This window comes from Musa acuminata, chromosome BXJ2-2 (assembly GCF_036884655.1).
Source record: "Musa acuminata AAA Group cultivar baxijiao chromosome BXJ2-2, Cavendish_Baxijiao_AAA, whole genome shotgun sequence".
NCBI lineage: Eukaryota > Viridiplantae > Streptophyta > Magnoliopsida > Zingiberales > Musaceae > Musa > Musa acuminata.
The window spans coordinates 21,258,200-21,279,837 of NC_088339.1; the positions used below are offsets into that span (position 1 = coordinate 21,258,200).

The window sequence follows — 21,638 nt, forward strand, 5'->3', positions numbered from 1 at the left end:
CTTTTAAGACTTTTGCCTTACTGGAAGGGTTTGTGTTGTTCTGCTAATGTGCTCTTTCTCCAAGCAGTGATTTATTTCCTATCCTTTCTGCCTAGCCATCCTTACACCACCATATGATCCATTCCTACTGACATTTTATTGGAAATAAATGACATGGTATCGAATCTAGTGAGAGGCACAACATCCCTCCTTAAAGGATGAGGTATCACAAGGAACACTCTTGGCTTATTTTCTGTAATAAATTCTTCTTATTTGATTTCTTCATGGCATGGACAGGTAAGATATGAGGGTCCTTCTCAAGGCCAACATTGAGCTCAGAATGCCATTTTATATTCATTGGGAGGGACAGTTGAAAGAAGGCCACCAAAATTACCAAGAAAAAAGAGGCATCCAACAACTATCTCCACCAACCTTGCTTGCATACTCCACCATCTGGTCATTATCATGCTGCTACCACCAGGTGATGTCCATTTCTTTGGCTTCTTATGCATCCACATCACCTCAGAAGTTTGAGGCCAAATGACCTTTGAATCAATGAAATTAGCACTTGATTATTAGGGCTTATATGGGAAATGCATCAGTGAGGCATGGATTTGGTTGCATGAATCCATCAATTGGTAGGATGAGCTTAGACAGGCATCATAGGGGGACCTAAATGCAGTTAGAAAAGGTCAGGTTGGGATTTGGAAAGATGAGCTAACAGAGCTCTTCTACCAACCTTTTCCTCAATAAGAGGAAACATGAGATCTATCTTTTGCCTGATAAAATATGAAAGTTCTTTGTAGGCAAATGATGCATCGTTTTCTGGAAAATATAGCAAGCAGTTCTTTAAGGTGTAAAAAAGCTTTGTTGATATTAGACATCACACAGACCAGGCAAAGTCAAAGATTAAACAGCAGGGAGGTGTCATGTGTACCAAAACCCATCAATTTGTTCCAATAAAAAAGCTTGGATGAATGTGCTATTGGTTTTAGAGGCTCAAAGTCTCATTTGTGGGAGAATAATATGCTGCTACTTTTCAGCTTTTGGAGCCCCAATCCATGTCCAAAAGAACAACAAAAAGAAAAGAGAACAGAAGAGAGAAAAAGATGCTCCAGAATGCAAAGCTATTGATTTACAATATTCTGTACATTAGAAGGACCCAATTGATCCATCCACTGTGGTGCAAAGCCATCAAGTGGAAGCTTGGTATCAGAGACAAAAGATAAAGTGATGGAGTATACCAGCTGAGCTTTTTCCAGAAGGAAATCCCACAGAACCTGTGAGGTTTCTTGTCTGCTTCTTCACTCTTTTATCAGCACAAGGATCCCAAGTTTAGATGACCAGAAAGCACAAAGATGGGAAGACTGAAAGAAAAGTAAGAAGGGGGTAGAAAGAAGGGTTGGAATACCACAGCACCAAAGCAACTTTTCTATGCCCAGACATCTTTAGAACGTATCACATGCGTCCACGCCTGCTCATGTTCTTCTCTTCGCTCAGCACATCTCCACCCGTCCGCTTCCCATCCAATGCACGGTTTGTAAGACTCCCATGCACTCTTGCTTCTTCCGGAAGAGTTCCTCGTATAAAAGAGGTACAGGGAGAAGCTCCTCACCACCCTTCCTCTTCTCCTCTCCTCTCGTTTCAAGGCGCACAAGGGGACGAGAAAGAGTGGAGAGAAGGTAGGTCTGAGGAGATCATAGCTGATAACGATGGTGGCCAGAGGAGGAGCTCAGCTGAGCTGCTGTGTGTTGATGATCGTTAGCCTTGTCATCGCCGCCGCTCCGCTCGGGTTCTCCGGTGGCGGAGCACGCAGCCACCGGGACCGCATGGCCCGCCGCTTGGAGACCCTCATTGCTCCATCGTCCGCCGCCGATTCTCCGTCTGTGAGTCACTGTTTTCTTCTCCCTTCCTTTCTCTTTCAGGTTCGGGCTTTTGGTGAATCCAATGTCGGAAACCCGTTTCATTGTGAACCCTGTTCTCGGAAGCCTCGGCCCTAACTCGGTGGGCTGTTCCCAACATCTTGTTTCTTGCACACAACTTAATCCATGGATTGTCGGCTCTCTCTTCCCCACAGATCGTTTCCTTATCTTGTTCATCGGAGCTCGCGATTGATCGTTTACAGATATGCTCTATGAATGGCGCAGATCTCGCAGGCGAAGTCCGGTTCGCGTGTATACCATGTGATCGACTACGGCGCCGATCCGAAGGGAGTTGCCGATTCCTTCGCGGCAATCTCGAAGGCCATCTCCGACGCCTTCGCCGACGCCGCCTCCGGGCTTTCGCTGATCGCCGGAATCTCCAACCTTGGTGGTGTGGAGGTACACCTTGATGGTGGCGTGTACGTGGTCACTTCTCCCTTAACCTTACCAGCCAACGGCGGCAATGTGAAGGTACGTTTCAATTATGTTGAGGATGAGAAGTACTACTGAAGAAGAAGAAGAAGAAGAATGCTGAGTCGAGTATGGATGGACGAACAGATTCACGGGGGAAGCCTGCGGGCGGCCGACGACTTCCCGGCGGATCGGTATCTGATCGAGCTTTGGGCCGCGCATGACTCCACCGCCGGTGGTGGAGCCAGCTCTTCCGGCTACGACTACGAGTACGTCACGCTGAGGGACCTGATGCTGGACTCCAACTACAGAGGCGGCGGCGTCGCCGTCGTCAACTCTCTCCGGACCAGCATCGACAACTGCTACATTGTCCATTTCACATCCGACGGCGTCTCCGTCCGGTCCGGGCACGAGACCTTCATCAGGAACTCCTTCATAGGTCAGCACATCACCGCCGGGAACGATCCCGGCGAGAAGAACTTCACCGGCACCGGAATCAACCTGGCGGGAAACGACAATGCGGTCACCGACGTCGTCATTTTCTCTGCGGCCATCGGCATCCTCGTCTCCGGCCAGGCCAACACCCTGTCCGGAGTGCATTGCTACAACAAGGCGGCCGGGTGGGGCGGGACGGGGATCTACTTGAAGCTTCCCGGACTAACCCAGACCCGAATCACCAACTGTTACTTGGACTACACCGGCATCGTCTCCGAGGATCCCGTCCAGCTGCACATCTCCGGCTCCTTCTTTCTGGGCGACGCCAACGTGGTGCTCAAGTCGGTCAAGGGCGTGGTCAAGGGCGTCGACATCGTCGACAACATGTTCTCCGGCGGCGGCAAAGGCGTCGACATCGTCCGCTTGGACGAATCCAACGGGAAGTTCGTCAACGTTGATCAGGTGACCGTGCGGCGAAACAGCGTGAGCGGCATGACGGCGCGGTCGACGGCGGCGAGGGCGACGGTGGAGGGCAACGGGACGACATGGTCGGTGGACTTCTCGCCGGTGCTCCTGTTTCCTGGGCGCATCGGGCACGTGCAGTACACGCTGTTGGCTGACTCGGCGTTTCCGAGCCACGCGTTGAGGAACGTGTCGGGGAACACGGTCGTCATCGAGTCTGACGTGGCGGTTCAGGCTACTCTCCACGTGGAGGTCGACCAGGGCTTGGGCAGCATGGATGGTGTCTGAACACACCCGTTTCTTTTCTTTTCTCTAAAACGCGTAACAAAAAGTTTACGCACCACCGCACAACAGCTGATGGGAAAGAAGCAATTGTTGGCTCCTCCGGCTGTGTTTTGTTCCCTCCATTCCTGCCTTCGACATTCAATCACTCTGTAAGTAAACAATGTTCATGGAGATGGAGAATTCTGTGAAGCAACTATTTGGGTTTCTTTTTGGCAAAACTAATAGAAAATTAGATACGATAAATGGTGGACTGGAATCACAGCATCCACAAGGGCAGCAGTAGGTATAGTGATTCAGGAAGAAGGTGAGTTGCAGGATTGAATGATTTCAGCAGGCACCTAAACAAAGAAAAAGATTGTGCAAGCTTTGAACAATACGAATCATGTTGTTAGCACCTACTGATGTGGAGGAGCAGGTACCAAACTGCACTGACCTTGTCATCCATGAGATGTGGTTCATATCGCTTTCTGCAGAGGTGCTTTACTGACTCTGTCAAGTTCCATGTTGTTGCCATTGATTTGCAACAGTGCAAAGAGATGTACCTGCAGTGCAAGAAATTGTGCAATCGAATTATAATTGCAGGGGGAATAGAAGAACTAGCATCATCAATAAACATGCAATTTCGGCAGCAAGCACATGATAAATCATCCATTTGAATTTTCCTTCTGATGTAGATAGCTCAGCTTGATGACGGTCAAACCTGTTAAAGGTAAGCGAACAAGAAAACATGAGTTTATGGAGTTGGTAAAGAATATTCAGAGGTGGATTACATGAGTTTAGTACGAATTTTCCAGTAAAAACAAACAAAATGGATGACAATCAAAAGGAAACAATGTGTATCATGAACTCAGAAGAGTTGAACTAATTCATATTCCTCTTCAAACACATGGAAGTTACATCATCCTATGGTCGCTGGTCTCTTCCGTATGTAGAACATGCAAATATTAAGAGCTTGGACCGGTGATCAGGCAATGACAAAGGCAACAGGAGTTAGCAGAAGTCAAATGTATCCTAACTCTGTTCTGAAGCCTAAAAACTCCAAGAAAAAAGATGTCAAAAAGGATTGTTGCTCCACCTCAGATAATTTTTTTTCTCCTTCTGGATGGTGTAGTGTCAGTATCACAATGAAGGCAGGTGGATAAGTATAGGTGTTGCACTTGTGCTTCACATCAGGTAGATGACTATATATATATATATATATATATATATATATATATATATATATATATATATATATAATATGTAGATTTCAGTTAGGTAAAAACAGAACCTGGTCAAAAAGCAGGCAGACAGCACAAAATATTCATCACCCATTCTCATGGTTGGTGAACAAACACAAGGCAATTAATATAACAAACTGATAAAGCCCAATGTTAGCTTACCTACAAACCTTGAAGTCAAGGAGTCTCAAGCAAAGCCACTGCCTCTCTCTCAAATCCAATATGTCTCAAACACTTTGGGGACATGAAAAGAAGCACTTGTAACTGTGGATTGGCTGGTCTACTTCTTAACCCAAGTATCTTAGATCAATTAAGTTATTCCTCTGAGTTTAGTAGAAAACTACTAGATCGCTAAGCATTAGTTTTCAACTCTAACCCAAGTTACACGAAATTTTATTTCTTTCAGGAGTTGGCATTCTGATGCTAGTTCTTCTATTCCCCCTGCAATTATAATTCGATTGCACAATTTCTTGCACTGATGGTGTAGTGTCAGTATCACAATGAAGGCAGGTGGATAAGTATAGGTGTTGCACTTGTGCTTCACATCAGGTAGATGACTATATATATATATATATATATATATATATATATATATATATATATATATATATAATATGTAGATTTCAGTTAGGTAAAAACAGAACCTGGTCAAAAAGCAGGCAGACAGCACAAAATATTCATCACCCATTCTCATGGTTGGTGAACAAACACAAGGCAATTAATATAACAAACTGATAAAGCCCAATGTTAGCTTACCTACAAACCTTGAAGTCAAGGAGTCTCAAGCAAAGCCACTGCCTCTCTCTCAAATCCAATATGTCTCAAACACTTTGGGGACATGAAAAGAAGCACTTGTAACTGTGGATTGGCTGGTCTACTTCTTAACCCAAGTATCTTAGATCAATTAAGTTATTCCTCTGAGTTTAGTAGAAAACTACTAGATCGCTAAGCATTAGTTTTCAACTCTAACCCAAGTTACACGAAATTTTATTTCTTTCAGGAGTTGGCATTCTGAGGTTAATTAAGATGGTGTGTATATGAATTTCAATGAAAGGTTTGGTTTCTACCAACATTGGTGTCCTCCAAAACATTTGGAACAATCAAGTAGGTCTCATAACAAGGAACCGTGACAAGATTTGGGATCAATATAAAGATTTAAAGCACCACATTCGACAAATTATGAGTAAGAGAAATATAATAAGAGGGCGTATTTATACCTTCATGTTTTTTGTTAGAACATTAAGTAGCAGTTGCTTGGTAAGTGAATGTAAGAACAATTTCTCGTTGTAATTGCTAAGATTTTGACATTTGAAGGAAGAAAGAAATACAAATTATTCATTATAGATATTAGCAATAATGAATAAACCTCAAGAAGCACTCTCTCAAATGTAGTAGATATTAAACTATAGCAAATGAATCAGCAATAATGGCGCCGATAATGTATGGAATTATTACAAATAATAGAAATTCTAGAGCTTCAACATGCATCCATCTTATTAAAACTGGAGCTGGCTGATATGAAAATGGAAGACCTATTTTGCTCACTTGCTATACATATAGATGTGAGGTTTTGTGATGCTTACCAAAACTATATGTGTGCATATAAAATTTGTATATAGGCCTTTAGTCCATATGCATCCCTGTAGATATGGACATACCTCGCCACCTACCTGATTAACCCAATCTAAACATATACAATCAACATCATTTTCAATACACAAATTCCAATAAACATGCATATAACCTTGGAGGCATGATAAAAGGTAATTCCCAGCTGAAACATAGCACAGTCTATTGTTGACTCGTACGCAAAGCTCAAATTTAGTATGCGTGATTGCTGATCAGCTTCTACTTACAGCACATCAAGCCAACTGAAAATTAGGTTATTTTGGGGGGTGATTAAATTTTAACAATCAAAAGAGGCACACGATTCTTCAGAGAGCATTTCAAATTCTAAGAACAGCAGTAGGAAAACTTCATGGATGGAATAAGGGGAAAGCTTGTAAGAAATGAAAAAGAAAGAGCAAGATACGGTACTTGCGGTTCATAACCCTCGGTTCCCAATCATGGCAGTCTTCTTCCTGTTTCTTCGTCATCGCAGCAACCCACAAGAAGATATGTGCTTCGAAACATACAGGGCGAGAAGAATCAATTAGTCTCCCAGAAATCATTTCATAAGGTACATAAATTCGCATGACTATATTTTCTAGCACATCGAAACTTGCAATGGCAAAAAAATCGATCTTTTCTATCAGAAAGATACAACAAGTCCAAGACCGACAACCGCCACACTCGAAAAGCTTGTGGTATAATCCAATCGAAAAGATACGAGCAAAGCCGATCCGACGCAGTTCACAAGTCGAGCGATCAAGAAAGGAACCGAAGGAAGCAAGATATTTACCTTTTCTTCGCCCGCTGGAGAGATCAGAGATTCCATGGCCGTAGAGACTACTCCCCCCTTCGTCCTGCGTCTGCTTCCGCCTCGTGGGCCGTGCCGCTTCGTCCAGCTATTCCGCATGCTCGAGTTCGGGTTCCGCATCCGCCACCGGAGAGCGATGGATCGTAATCGAATTCCACGGGGAGCGAATCGTCGGGCTTGCAGCAAATCTAAGTGGGATAACGAGTGAAGGACAGACTCCTCCCCCTCCGGCGGAGATCATGGCGGGTGATGATTGAATTGAATGTTGTTAGGGCCGAGTCGAGTTAGCATCGAGACCAGAGAGACATTGGACCTGTTTCAGAGCGAACCTAAGTGGGATTAACGAGTGAAGGACAGACCTCCTTCCCCCCGGCGGAGATCATGGCGGGTGACGATTGAATTGAATGTTGTTAGGGCCGAGTCGAGTTAGCATCGAGACCAGGGAGACATCGGACCTGTTTCAGAGCGAACCTAATAATTATATGACCAAACGGCGTTGTTCTCTTCGGTGCATCCAAGCTGGTAATATGATCTTAGTTGGGCATTCTCCATATGCCTTAATAGGTATATGGAGGTAAAATTTAGTAGCATCATGTCAGACGTGAAATCGAGATATGAATGAAATAAATCGAACATTTCACTGCAATCAATTAAACAAAGTAGGACACCAAAAAAAATAAAATGCAAAACCCTACAACAGTGACGATCTGACAGAGATTAGCTAATAATCATTGAAAAAAATGGAAGAAATTAATTAAGGAAATCAAAAGCAGTGATATGAATAGAAACCAAATTTTACATGCAAACATATGATACGAGACAGTTCAGAATTCTATCAAGGATATGGCATATTGTGATGGTGTACTTGGGTAAAAAAATAAGACAAGAAAAAGCAATAGACATAGATAAAAAGGGAGACAACAAAATGGCTCTCTCTCTCTCTCTCTCTCTCATGACCTCAAAGCACATGGATGTATAGGCCTGAGTTCCGCCGAAAAAGCAAGCAATTAGGAAACCTTGCGAGAGACTTGTTAGCACTTATTTTCTTGCAAGCGATTCGGACTTGTGTTCACTGCCAGTTGTGACAACATAACCAGCACCAACCTGACAGTTCAAGACAATGGAACAACCAGAGGAAATCAAACAAACAAGTCAGTAATAACATTATGTGATGCTAATAGTTATAGCAGTGTAAGGTACAGATTATTCAGGAACACAGCTTGCAGAAAACATGCAAGCTTGACAAATTTTAGGCAGCAAGGGGAAGTGGACTTTTAATTTCCAGAACAAACTTAGAGACATCTACTTGTGATCACTGAAAGCAATTCATGCTCATTCTGTTCAGCTGGAAGTATCATATAGAACATCACACGCAAGGTGCAAATTATCAAAGCAATACTCTAGTTTGATACCAGAGCCCAAGAAAACTGGGTTTCTTTGTCTGCTCATAGGTTTAATATGAACATTTCAAATACCAACTTGATCGGTTGCTGGTAGCGAAGAACACTCTAAAGTGTGCTTGGAGTTGGAAGCTGAAGAGTTGGTCTCTATAGTTGGTTAAGACTTGTGTCTCTAAATGCACAGAATAATCTCGGCACAATTTTGAGTCTTTTTGGGCATCCCAACACTGTTCTTAGTTTACCGGCAAATGATGGGAGTGTGTCTAGAAAGAAAAATGACTAAAAAAAGGATGGACCAGCAGTGCACAGGGAATGCAGGATTGGAGAAGGTAAATGTACTCATCCTAAAGAAATTCACTGTGAAAAGGTGGTCTTCCTTTTCTTGGAAACATCAGGATTGCCTGTGATGGAAGACGATTATAGCTTCCAACCCTTTCAACTTCCCCTCTCCTAATCTCTTCAAATAGAAAAAGCAATCCTCAGTTTGATATTTCAAATGGACAAAATCATCCAAGCAAGTCCACTCATGAAGGGTGAGATGTGTAATGTAACAGTACTTACGCAAGTAAAACCATGAATGCAGGTATAGGTGCAATTTTGATTAGATTCTATAGTTGTATGAGAACACGATGGTCCTTATAAGGCTGCACAAGGCAGCTGTTCAACAATGGGTCAGGAAGGTGCTTGTGTTGCTACAGAGAGCTGAAGGTGAAAACTCAAATATGATGATATAATTCTTAGTGGCATAATAATAGCCCAAGACTCAGGGCAACAGGAAATGATAGTACTCATTAAAAAAGAGATTAAAAATTAAGTCAATGTGAAGATTGTAATAAGTTGGTCTTACGATTCTAACCACTAAAGAAAGTGGAGATCATTGGTAATTTGAATTCAATTTTAGATCACTTGCATCTGGTGTGAAAAATGGGATAAAGAGATGAAAGCCAACTCCTATTAGATCTGAACTTAGGTTAATCATAATCATAAATAAAAAGCCATTAAGGACTACAAGACTCATCTGGGCAACTCATATGATGTTCGATGTGGATTCCTTCCTTGGGAGTTCTTTCTGATTCTAAGACCACCACTAGTGAACTTGTGTCTAATCCTTGTGGGCACAAGTTCAAAAATTCAAAACTATAAGCTGTAGGCCTGTGAAGTATTGCAAATGGGTTGTTCCATTAATGAGTTGCACATACACATGTAACTTGCTTCCTCGCATGTCTGTACGGTTCACAAAGTGGTTAGGCTCATTAATAAGAGAGGGTTAGGACTGATTTGTACCTGTAATTACAGAAGCTCTATTGTATATTTTGGCATTATAGACATGCAAATCCTTTATCCTAGATAACTTAATATTTATCACGCATAAATTGTTCAGTGAGGTGATCAGAGTGAGATTTCCTGCAGAGATTCTTGTTACAAGTGTTGGAGGTTCCACATGCAGTACTTAGGCTTTAAATTTTACGTAAACGTTATGTCAGAGGTTATAATTCTTGTACCCACAATAGAAATATTCTCAAACTCTCCCCATGGACTTAGACTATTGAGACAAAACAACATATCTCTATCTTCCTGTATGACTTGCACTTCATTGTAATGTATTCAGGAAGAGATCTTTGTAGTAATCCTTTTTTTTTCTCATTCACAAATAGTAAGAGAAACAGAGAAGGAAAAAAAAATAGTGCACCTGACAGTCCTTTAGAACAACACGCTCTTGAAGTTGCACATTACTGCATACAACAGAACCTTGAATAGAACAACCATCTTCAATAGTGACATGATTCATCACAATAGAATTGACAATCTGCAGTCCCAAACACAAATCATTAATATCATAAATTGAAGTAATGTCTTCCCGCAGCATATACATGTTTTTCATATATGGCTGCAAGAATTACACTTTTGATAATAACACATCAGAATTGGCTTGAGATCAGGTTTACTGCAGTGTCTATGTACCTTGACATTTGAACCAATCCTGCAGTGGCGACCAATGACAGATCGTTTCACACTACATTTATCACCTAATTTTGAGCCTTCTGCGAGCATGCATTGTGGACCAACCTATATCACTAAGTTACATGAGTCATGTGGATAATAAAAAACAACACATGATTTTACAAAGTACAACAAAATATCAAGTACCAAAATGCATTGAAAATAAAATGTAGTCCAACAGAGAAAACTCAGTACAGAACATAACTCCAATGAACTTCACTTAGAAAGTAAAGATTGCAAGGGCATTAATACATGAAAAGGTAAAAGCAAAATTGATTTTTGAAGTGGCAACAAGTTAACAATTCAGCCCTATTGGTTAAACAAGGTAACTTCTGGGGTTTTATATATGGACTGATGTCTATTATATCATTAATCATGCATAAGAAAGTGACTCGATGATCACCTATGCCATACCAGAAGTATTATGCCATTTAGCTTACCTTTCTAATAAAATGCATGCATGAAAAATCAAATATATATATTGAAAAATCAAATATATACTATACGCACCATAGGTAGAACAAAATGATACTAAGAATGTGCAATGGCTCACCGTAGTTTTAGATCCCAGCTCAGCAGATGGATGAATGATGTTGTTTTGTGCAGAGAAAGAATACCCAGAAAGGTGACTAGCCTCTCCTACCACCTATTTGCCATATGAAAATTTATTAGCTGTTACAATACAAAGTTACTCAGCTGCAACGTCATGATTGTATTCTAGGTTTTTAGATTCTTACATCACGATTAATGTCACTATATGCCTGAATAGAGTTTAAACGAGCACAATACTTGCTTTCACTGGCGATATAAGCACAGCATTTATGGGTTCTTCGAGCATCAGGTAGCGGCTTAAGACTAAAAGCATGGGGCTCCTGGAAAGCAGAAGGAGCAATTTCTCGGTGTTGAGACAACCATCTCAGGTCATTTTGTGAAGATATATTATCCATCCCCAATTCAGATTTAATACCTCCATTATCTGATACTTCTGAATTCTGATGACAATGATGTAATTGTAATGTTAGCTAATGGTAGCAAAAATAAAAAATTACTAAGAAGTACAGATATTACTTAGCATACCAGCTGGGTTCTGATCAGATATGGTAGAATATCCTGTCTAATGCTATGAAATTTATCCTTTTGATCCAAAATGTCCTGCAGAACACTCCTGATATATGATAACTTGTTAGAGGACAAAGAAATGGATTTAGTGGTCAAAAGCATAAGAAAGATTTTATAAAAATATATATATAATAGTCACCACTTAAAGGAAATGCCAGACCTTTTAAACGCATACATGTGTGCATCCATGAGGTCAGCTCGAATTTCAATCTAATGGCAGCCAAAAAAATCATGACATGAGAACAATAAGTGAATTAAATAGAGGATCTATATAATTCTTTGAAACCCAAGATCAGATTGAGCACAAAAGGCAAAAGGTGGCAGCAACAATGACTAGAAAGCCAAATTAACTAATAAAAACACCACTTGACACGAAATTCAACAGAATATTGATGAGATTCGCCTGTACAAAAAGCATATGATGGAGGTGTCATTTACACGCTAGTGACAATTAGTGTGTGGCATCTGATTGTACAGGTAATTGTTTTAACTGAGAAGTTAGAATATTTTCTATATCAGTTCCACATGATTTGCATGTGTGGTTATCTCAGTCTCTTGTTAACAGAATATTGGAACCAAAAAATCACTCAAAAACTGAACCAAGAGAAAAGGATGCAACATGCAGTGAAAAGCAAGAAGAGGTTACAATATTATTATCCATAGTTATGAAAAATTATGAAACAGATTTTATACCTGTCCCACAGCCCGAAGAAGGCTCTTTTGAACTCGAATATCCTTTTCAACTTCAGCCCCTGTCAAGGTATTATGTTACATACAAGTAACCAAAAAAGAAGCTAGGTAAATTATACTTGGCATGATAAATTTAACAACCTGTTGCCAAGTGTAATAAATATTGTCTTGTTGGATCCAGCCCCACAATATTGCAGCGGACTGGTTTTTTAGCCTTTTCCTTTCCTCCAGAAGTTCCTGTATCAGATGGACCACTAACAGGAGCTGGACACAGCAATGCTGTCACTACTGCACTATGTCTTCGGTGTGTTGCAGCCACAGCCCCAGGAGGCACATCAGTAACAAGGTCACCGCTTACAATCTACAAATAAACTGAATTAATACAACGGAAACCCACAGTCTTTTTTCTCCTTCAAAATCACCAAGGAATTTAGATGACTACCAGAACATCATTGGCAGTGAGGTAAGATGCCACAGCTCGCAAAGCTCCTGCAGTGCCAACACCCTCGGGCACAGCTGCCACCTATAAAGGGACAAATAGATGCTTTCATAGAGCCTCGACGAAAGTTAATCTTCACTTCAAGTAGTTGATCGAGTTTGGTGCGTATATAAGTAACTGCAGCAGTCATTCCAAATAAGTAGTATTTTCTTACTTCTTTTTTAGCTATAGCTACGATGTTCACTATATAAAATCTTTACTTCTACATTATGTCCTGGAACCTGACATTTAAAGTTACTTAAATTCTGTAATTATCTAAACTTCAACCTTTAATTTGATTATAAAGTATCATATATATAACTAACATTGTTTTTCTCAATCCATGGCTTACCAACAGAACATATGAATAAAGTATTACACACTCATAATTCACATGTACTTGTCCCTGTGCCTTTTGCTAAGACATTCAAACACTGCCTCTGTTGGTCCCAAGCCCGGATAAAAAGGGTGGATGGTTGTGTTAGGCCATTGACAACCAACGCTCTACAACGGATCACATGAACATGGATCTACCGATTTTACTCAACGACAGCAAATGATGTATATAGCCGATACTGCTAAATAGTTGGGTGAGAAATTAAACTCCAACGTTCGGATAGTCAGTGACATATCAGAAATAGCTATTAAGAGGCGTAACTCAGAAAACATACAACATCCATAACACTTGATTGTGATAGTGAAAAAAATCAGCAAATGGAACCACTTTTAAAATCAGCATATTTCGGGCAGGAGGCCAAATGGGTCTGATGCAAGATAGAATATTCAAATTGACATTGATTTCAGACTTTGGTAAGTAGTAAATCTTAACTTGCGAGTGCATGATTGAGGAAAGGCATCAAATAGAATGCACTAATCCACTGAGCATGGTAGGTCATATAGTTGACAGTGGGCAGCATTGTAAGCACTAGCAGGAAAAAATTTGACTACACTATATAGTTAAAACAAAGGTATACAGTTTCGAATAATACCGCCCGTACCGGGCGGTACATACCAGTCCGTCAGTTGACCGGTACACGGACCGCCCGTTACCGGACAGTATATATATATATATATATATATATATATATTAAGGCGACGTCGCGTCGCCTCGATGACGTCGCCTTGAAGCTACACGACATCGCCTTTTATAAAAATCTTATATATATATAAAATCTTATATATATAAATAATATATATATATATATATATATATATATATATATATATATATATATATATAATACCGAGCGGTATGCAGATCTGTATACCACTCGGTATACAGTATCATACTGTACCGAGCGAATGTCGAAACGCCGGTACGATACGATATTTCAAACCTTGGTTAAAACATAATGTAATCATATGCATCAGAAAATGACAGAAAAAAAAGGAAAAAAAGTGGAAAGATTGCCTATACCACTATACTGTCACGAACAAATGTATACACAGGGTGTTCGAATTAATGTTTGCATATGTCTGTGTCTTTCGGTTTTGTTTATGTTTTGCACAGCATGTAGAGGGTTTGTAATAGGCTTGATAGAACTATTTTGGTTGACTTTTGTGATTGTTTCAGTCTTGTAAACACAGGTTATGTGCAGTCATCATGTAGAGGTAAAACTGTCCAAAAATAAGATATCCAGGCAGTCATTTTGAGGGTTTTCTAGTTCTGCAAAATGGTGCGGAGTGTCAACCAGCACAACACCCAAGAGCTATCCGGGTGGCATATGATTGGATGGGCCTTTGAGGTAGTGTTTAGGGTTGGTTTGTTGCCTTGTTTTTTAGTAGTCTCATGTGGACACTTGTGGAAACTTTTAGCCGCGATGAACCACTTGAACCCTTTGTTGCACGGCCGTTCAAAGCTTTTGAAGTCTATGTTTATAATTTACATTATTTATCAAGTGTTTGCCAGAATATCTATTTGTGGGATCCCGACTTAAACGCTTCCTCTAGCCCGTCTTCTCTTTTATAGGTCCTTAAGGGATCATAAGAGGTTTTGGGGAGACTGACCCCTTACGGATAGACATGCAATGATGCCACATGATTTAGGCAAAGCTAGGTAAGTCCGTGACAGATAATATTAGAGCGAGACAAACACACTTAGAAACACTTGGCATGTAAACGTAGAGGACCTAGTAGAACTATGTTAAGGGCAGACAGCACACGCAACCGTTTGAGGGAAACGAGCATAAAGACACCACAGGGACAAGTGAGCTGGGAAGAACGCGTAGTGCACAAAGGCCGAGATGATTGAATTCGAGCTACAACTCGATGTTGGCAACCAAATTTGATAGTGCTTAAGGCAAGCAGAGCACTTGGAAAAGGATAAGACTATACAAGGAGGGATGAGTTGCTCGATGACCGAAAGAGTTGTGCAAAGCTCACAGAGGTGAGGAATTGTTAATTCGAAGTATTTGATGCCCATGAAATGGTTTGTATGCGGACGAAGTATTATTCGTGGCTATCCTAAGGCGCGACCGAAACTCGTCGCTATGGAGCATGAAATCTTTCTCTTCAACACGGGAAGGATACGTCCATAAGAGGCTGAAGTGTGCAATAAGTTTAGCATTTTCTTGACCTTGAGTGACGTAGTAGCCATTGTATTGGCGAAGAGTCATAATCTAGCAAGTGCATTCGCGATGGTTAAACAATGCATAGTTTTTTAGCAAGGCGGAGTAGTCCAAAGGGATGGTGGTCTCCAAAACTTCTAAAAGGAATGATACGAAGAGAAAAGTTGCTCCAATAGGATAGATATCCAGGAGGGATAAGTCTTGGTTTTCCTGAAGGAGAATCATGTGCAACGGACTGCACATGTTGAGGGGAGTACCTCAAGACAACAGTTCCATAAAGCTCAACGGATCGAGCGAGCGATAATGAGTCACATGATCTTGCACGAGGTAATGCGTTGGTGGATGCATTGTTAGATCAAGTGGGGGAACAACCTTAGGCAACATCAAATGAAGGTACACTTAGAACCGATGCGGAAATCAGACTCAATGAAAGGCTGACCCATGGAATGGTGGACATGAGCGCCACCATCAACTCAATATAAACCAAGCGAAGCAATTTAGGTGGAACTTGATGAAGTGCTCGAGCCGTATGAAGGGAGTCGATATAGAAGACGGAATATGAAGTGGAAGCACAAAGTTTTCCTTGGTCAGAGGTCAAGGACATGAACTCTTGCAGAAGCAAAAGTGAAATCATGTCATTCCATGAGTCTCTCTTTCTAATGGAGCGGATTCATCTTGCATGGTGCCAAAGAAGAAGGGAGCTTCGAGGCACATGTATCTTATCTCGACAAAGCAATTACTGGAGGGACTAAGGTGACTCAACTTGCGGAGGCGAAGTTCGGGTCATAATGCTTTGGCATGAGATAAGAGGACACAAAGGCGGGTACTCTTGAAGAATATGCAACATTGCTACAAGTTGTGCATAATAGAGATTGTGCTGGGGGGCAACGGTCCAGTATCCAGAAAATGACGCATTAATTTCATCGAAGTCGGTGGCCTTCGAGAGCTACTAGGCGATGGACTGTCCTAGAGTTGTGCTTCATCCGCATGTGACCCGAGAATGGATGGACGAAGGTCGATTTCCAAAGGAGCAAATGGAGGTGACGGAGGCCCTGCGATGTATTGGTAGACGCCACACATGGAGAGATCGAAGTCCGAGTTTATCCCACAAAGATCAGAAAGCAATAGAGATGCCACCAAGAGGTGACATGGTGCAGCGAATCGTGGTGGAACAATTCGAGGCAATACGACACACGGGAGAAGTCCTGTGAGGGACTTGATCATACGAAGGTATGATTAAGAGCTATTGGTAGCTCCACTTTAGTAAACAACACGATGGCAAGAAGGGCTATGAATTCAAGGAGTAAATGTCATAGCACCGAAGAGGTGGGCCTTTCGTATGTGCATCGAATTTTGTATCGGATGAAAGCCTTAATTATCAGCATATGGGGGTTGTGTACTATCGAAGGGGATTTCGAGTGCAAGTACCTATAGTCCCATGGGGGGACTTGATTATACAACGGTATGATTAGAGCAGTTGGAGAGTTGTACTACTCCATAGCTCATATTCGCTTAAGGAAGCCCAACAAATCAAGAGGCAAGGCAAAGTAAACAAACGTTGCTACCAATGATGCAAAGGAGAACATAATCGATGCGAGCCTTGCAATATAATGATAGAGGTCATGCATGAGAGTTGTAGTCTATCTTTCCATCGACCAAGGGAAACTACTCGGAGAACACAAATGTATTGAAGCAACTGATCGAAAGGGGTGACGAAGCGACGACGAGTCAGAGGGAGTTAGCTACCCAAAAACTAAGCATCGATTAAGATGGAGGTGGACTCGAAGGAGCGCCACAATGCTATAGAGACGGACCTACCGATCGCGAAGAAAGGGACTTAGATGCGAGGCGACGGATAGTTAAACCATAGGCATGACAATATCATGGTACCACAGAGGTGAGACTTCCGTGGAGTCATCGATCCCTTGCTCTCATGAAAAGAGAACACATGGTCATAAAAAGGGTCGAGGTGGAGAATGCAGAGGCAAACTCGAAGTATTGAGACAAGACAGAAGGGCAGAGGCCAGGGAACTTCACAAGGCCGATGTCGATGTGCTTCTCATCAAAATAACCAAAAGTGGAGGACTTCAGGTTGATGCAGGAGTACTCGACCAAGGAACGAAATAGGCAATACGCGGTGTTGTGCCTTATCTACTCAGAGGAGCAGGTAGCGAAAATGATGGAGAAGACGATATAATCCAAGAGGCGACCAAAGCTTTCAGAGACTTGCTCTGAGTCGGGACGAAATTTTACTCTTTTTATGTAAAACTTCTTGTATTCCATAAGTTCAATAGCTATGAGAAGGCGAATTGCAGTAGCTAGGAATGCAAACACTTCGAGTGCTTCAGAAGTATAAGCAAAGAGCAAGCGAAGGCTAGTAATTAGCTTGATGCATGAAATATAATCCTCGAGGAGGCGAGTGCAGTCAAGTAATCATTACCTTCTCAACTTTTAAAAGAATGGGCAAAACCGAGTACCCTGGTTCTCTGCACATGTTCAAAGACCCTTCGAAGAAACTTAGTAGGAGACAATGATTGTCAAATCCTCACCAATGGTGATCGGTTATACTAAGAGTAGATTGTCCGCTTCATTTCCCAACAAAATATCAATCGAAAGCGGAAGTGATATAAACCTACTTGGAAGCGACAAGTAAAAGAAAAATTGATGGGCAAATTTTATGGAGGAAAGACCTAAAAATACTTCAAAGTCTGCAAGATAATGCTCGTTAAAGCTCCAACAAGCATCCACCCAGTTCAAGCAACACGAGACTTTTGACTCGACTGAGGGATCTTCGAGGTAATACTCGTTAAAGCGCACAACAAGAAAGATCTTTTCCTTAATCTGAGGGATCTGTAGGAGCCAACAAATATTAGCACAACTCGACTGATCACACACCCGAGTCAAAATCATTTGTGAGTTGAAGTAGTATTGGCGAATCAAAGTTCGATTACTCAACAACAGTGGCGGAGAGCAGCTAAGAGCCCAGAGGTGCGTTGCAACTAAGCAGAAGATTGAAGATTCATTAAAGGCGAGGAAATATCGTGTTTGCAAAGGCTTCGACGAGGATGTCAAAAGAATAAGTGAAGGAGAATGTCACAGACAAATCTATACACAGAGTGTTCGATGTAATGTATGTGTATGTTCGTGTCTTTTGGATTTGTTCATGCTTTACATAGCATGTAGATGGCTCGCAGTAGGCTTCACAACCCTATTTTGGTTGGCTTTTATTGTTGTTTTAGTCTTGCAAACATATATTGTGTGTAGCTGTCACGCTAAAGCAAAACTACCCAAACATAAGCCATCCAAACAATCATTTTTAGAGTTTTCTAGCTCCGTAGAGTGGTGCAGAGTGTCGACTAACATAGCACCCTAGAGCTACCCGTTGGCACATGGTTAGATGGACTTTTAGGGTATTGTCTAGGGCCGATTCGTTGCCTTATTCCGTAACAATGACATGTGAGCACTCATAGGGACTTTGGCCTCGACGGACCCTTTGTCACATGATCGTTCAGAGCTTGCGAAGTCTATGTTTTTAATTTGCATTGTCTATCAAGTGTTTACTGAAATATTTGCTTGTAGGATCTCGAGTTAAAACGCTTCCTCTAATCCGACTTTTCCTTTACAGGTCCTTAAGGGACCATAAAAGGTTTCGTGAAGGCTAAGCCTTTGCGGACGGATACGCAAGAGTGTCGCACGACTTAAGCAAAACCAACCAAATTCATGACAATACGATGGAAGATAAAAAAGAGAAAACAATATGAAACAAGAACAATGGTGACTGCAAAGTCATAAAAATAGGAACATGAATGTGAAATTATATTATAATGTTTATGTAAAAGAGGTAATAATTAATATTATGTGTATATTATCAACTAATTTAGAAGATGTGGTTAAAAATCTAACAAATATACCATCTTGGGTTGGCTAGTTACACTAGAAACCTGGGTTTTAACAAACTAAAGTATCCACATTAGCACAAAAGAATGAGTCCCGAAGTCTGGCTCCATCAAATATGAAGACCAAACATTCCAATTAATCCAGATAGAGACTAACCTCAACATGAAGACGGTCAACGTAAGCACCCGATATCCATCCGCCAATGCGGAGTGCAGCATCTTCTCCCTCAACCACCTGTGTGCATTTGGCAGTCAATTCAGAAACACTGCAAAAGCTACAAAAATCCGACTATTGATACCTCAACATGTAAAATAAGGGGAAAAAATTCGAGCTTATTCAAGCTGAAGTCACTTGGATAAACGGGACACAACTACTCATCCGTTTGCATCTATAAATATACGATTAAAATCTCTAAAAGCCGAATCCTTCGTAGTCTCGAAGAGGGAAAAAGCATGGAAAAGAACAAAAATTTCAAACAACTTCGTAATAAAGCAAAAGCCCTAAAGAACTAAACTTCAGCCTTCCAAGGGAAAGGGAAAAGTAAAAGATCAAAGAACTCGAGACTTCTCACTGTCAAATTTTCAGAAAGGAGAATCGGTGGGGAAACGGAGCTCACCACAATGAGATCCTTGAGGTTGCTGGCTTCGAGGAGCTCGAGGACGTAAGACAGGACGGGGCGGTTGGCGACAGGGAGCAACGCCTTGGGGACCTCCTGTGATCGAAGCAAAATCCCCAGATTAAGCGCACGCGATGGAGATCGAGAGACCGAGAGCCAGAGGGAGGACCTGGGAGACGAGGGGGTTGAGATTGCGGGAGGTGCCGCCGGCGAGGACGACGACTTCGAAATCCATCCTGGCCATCGGGACGAGACGGGTCGAATTCGCTGTCGAGAACTGCCGGTGCGGAGTGGCGAGGGTTTACTGCCATCCAATCGAACCGTGTGGAGGCTCCAATTAATGGGTTAATCCGGACCCGTCAATCTCGACGCCCGACCCAACTAAAATAGGGATTCCGATCGAGCTTAAGTCAGACTCAATACGGTCGGTCGAGACTGGTAGAATTTCCAGTCACGATGAGCGTATATTAAATTGATTCGAGTCAATTCACCATTAATAAGAGTAAACGGTTGAATCGAACCAAGTTAAGGAATTCAGTACACACATGCGGCACATTCCATTGGTTCTGTCGGTAGTGAGTTCAATCCTAATTCGATGAAAGCTTTACCCAATGAATGAATCCACGGGAGAGCTACGAAATCTAAGCGTCAAAGAAACGTGATAATGGAATTTTCAACCTCATGAGTCCAACATTTTCCTGTGGAAAATGTTGACTTTGCAATGTGTTGCCTTTACTGCTTTTACACGCGACCCAATCAAGCGTGCATTTTTTCTGCGGCAAACAGCTTGTCCACTTGGAGAGCAATTAATCACATCACCTCTTTCTGATTCGATACATATTGCATAAGACTAGTAAGGATATGATGACAATGTATATGCACATGCGTTGTCGCCCGTCTCGCTCTCTTCCCCATACACACGTTACATACATACAAGTATCGAAAGTGCTCTCTCATCTCTAATCCCGCCCTTATCCCGTCTCAAGAAAAGTACCCATGAGCCCTGTGGTCAGTGGAGGTTGGCCTTGGCATCATTTGGCTGTACGTACCATCAAAGAAAAAGTCATCGCCCACCTCCAAGGCAGTGCCGGAGTTGTTGAACCCTTGAAGAAGAAGAGCATCGTTGCTGTTGTTGCTACGATAAGCGCCACCGGCTGCGGTAAAGATGTTACCATCAGATGACTGATACTGCTGTCGCTCCTCCTGTGGGTACTGCAAGCTCTGCCCCTGGTACTGGTGATGCTGGAGGTGGCCGAAGGACGTGAAGGCTGTCTGGTTCAGTGGCTCATGCGAACTATAACCACCGCCCAGGTTGGAGATCGGGACGCCGCCAGGCCGGTACTCGGCCGAGTACGGTCCCGAAGGGACGCCGGTGAATTGCTGGACCATGGCGCGGAAATTGGTGGTGTCGGTGTTGAGCATGGTGGTCGGAGCCCTCCGGGTGGCTCTCGACCGCCGCCTCACCGGCTTCCCCACCCGGCCCTCGATCTGTTGGTGGGTGACCTTGGCCGGCAGCCCATCGGCGGTCAGGTTCGAGTCCGATGCGGCGGGCGTGGCCGAGGGGTACGGCCGGGCGCCGCCGCCGAGTTGAGCCCACTGCGCTGGGCCGGAGACGGTGTCACCCATGGCCATCGATGGATGGAATAAGCGTCCGAGGGTGGGCATATATAGGGGAGGACTCGGGCGGTCAATGGTTGCCTAAGATTTGGACGTGAGCCATCCGATTCTGACGTGTGA

General features: G+C 42.4%; 3 protein-coding genes across 3 annotated transcripts; 1 reads left to right on the forward strand and 2 right to left on the reverse strand.

The window, feature by feature from the left end:
• Positions 1-24: 24 nt before the first annotated feature.
• On the forward strand, positions 25-3,698 carry LOC135605313 (polygalacturonase QRT3-like). The gene is made up of 5 exons (XM_065095251.1): positions 25-202; positions 277-460; positions 1,023-1,865; positions 2,127-2,372; positions 2,460-3,698. The coding sequence occupies exons 3-5, from the start codon at positions 1,692-1,694 to the stop codon at positions 3,495-3,497; spliced, it is 1,458 nt and encodes a 485-aa protein (XP_064951323.1). The 5' UTR covers positions 25-202; positions 277-460; positions 1,023-1,691; the 3' UTR covers positions 3,498-3,698.
• A 4,166-nt stretch (positions 3,699-7,864) lies between these two features.
• Positions 7,865-20,229, reverse strand: LOC135605314 (uncharacterized). Its single transcript, XM_065095252.1, has 13 exons — positions 20,071-20,229; positions 19,902-19,997; positions 19,442-19,519; positions 12,786-12,866; positions 12,485-12,704; positions 12,347-12,405; positions 11,814-11,863; positions 11,612-11,699; positions 11,272-11,526; positions 11,088-11,180; positions 10,496-10,600; positions 10,224-10,340; positions 7,865-8,237 (listed from the first exon to the last, which is right to left on the reverse strand). The coding sequence occupies exons 1-13, from the start codon at positions 20,143-20,145 to the stop codon at positions 8,172-8,174; spliced, it is 1,383 nt and encodes a 460-aa protein (XP_064951324.1). The 5' UTR covers positions 20,146-20,229; the 3' UTR covers positions 7,865-8,171.
• A 467-nt stretch (positions 20,230-20,696) lies between these two features.
• LOC135605315 (uncharacterized) lies at positions 20,697-21,550 on the reverse strand. Its single transcript, XM_065095255.1, has one exon. It carries the CDS (start codon positions 21,531-21,533, stop codon positions 20,883-20,885), a length of 651 nt encoding a protein of 216 aa, XP_064951327.1. The 5' UTR covers positions 21,534-21,550; the 3' UTR covers positions 20,697-20,882.
• Between the last annotated feature and the right edge of the window lie 88 nt (positions 21,551-21,638).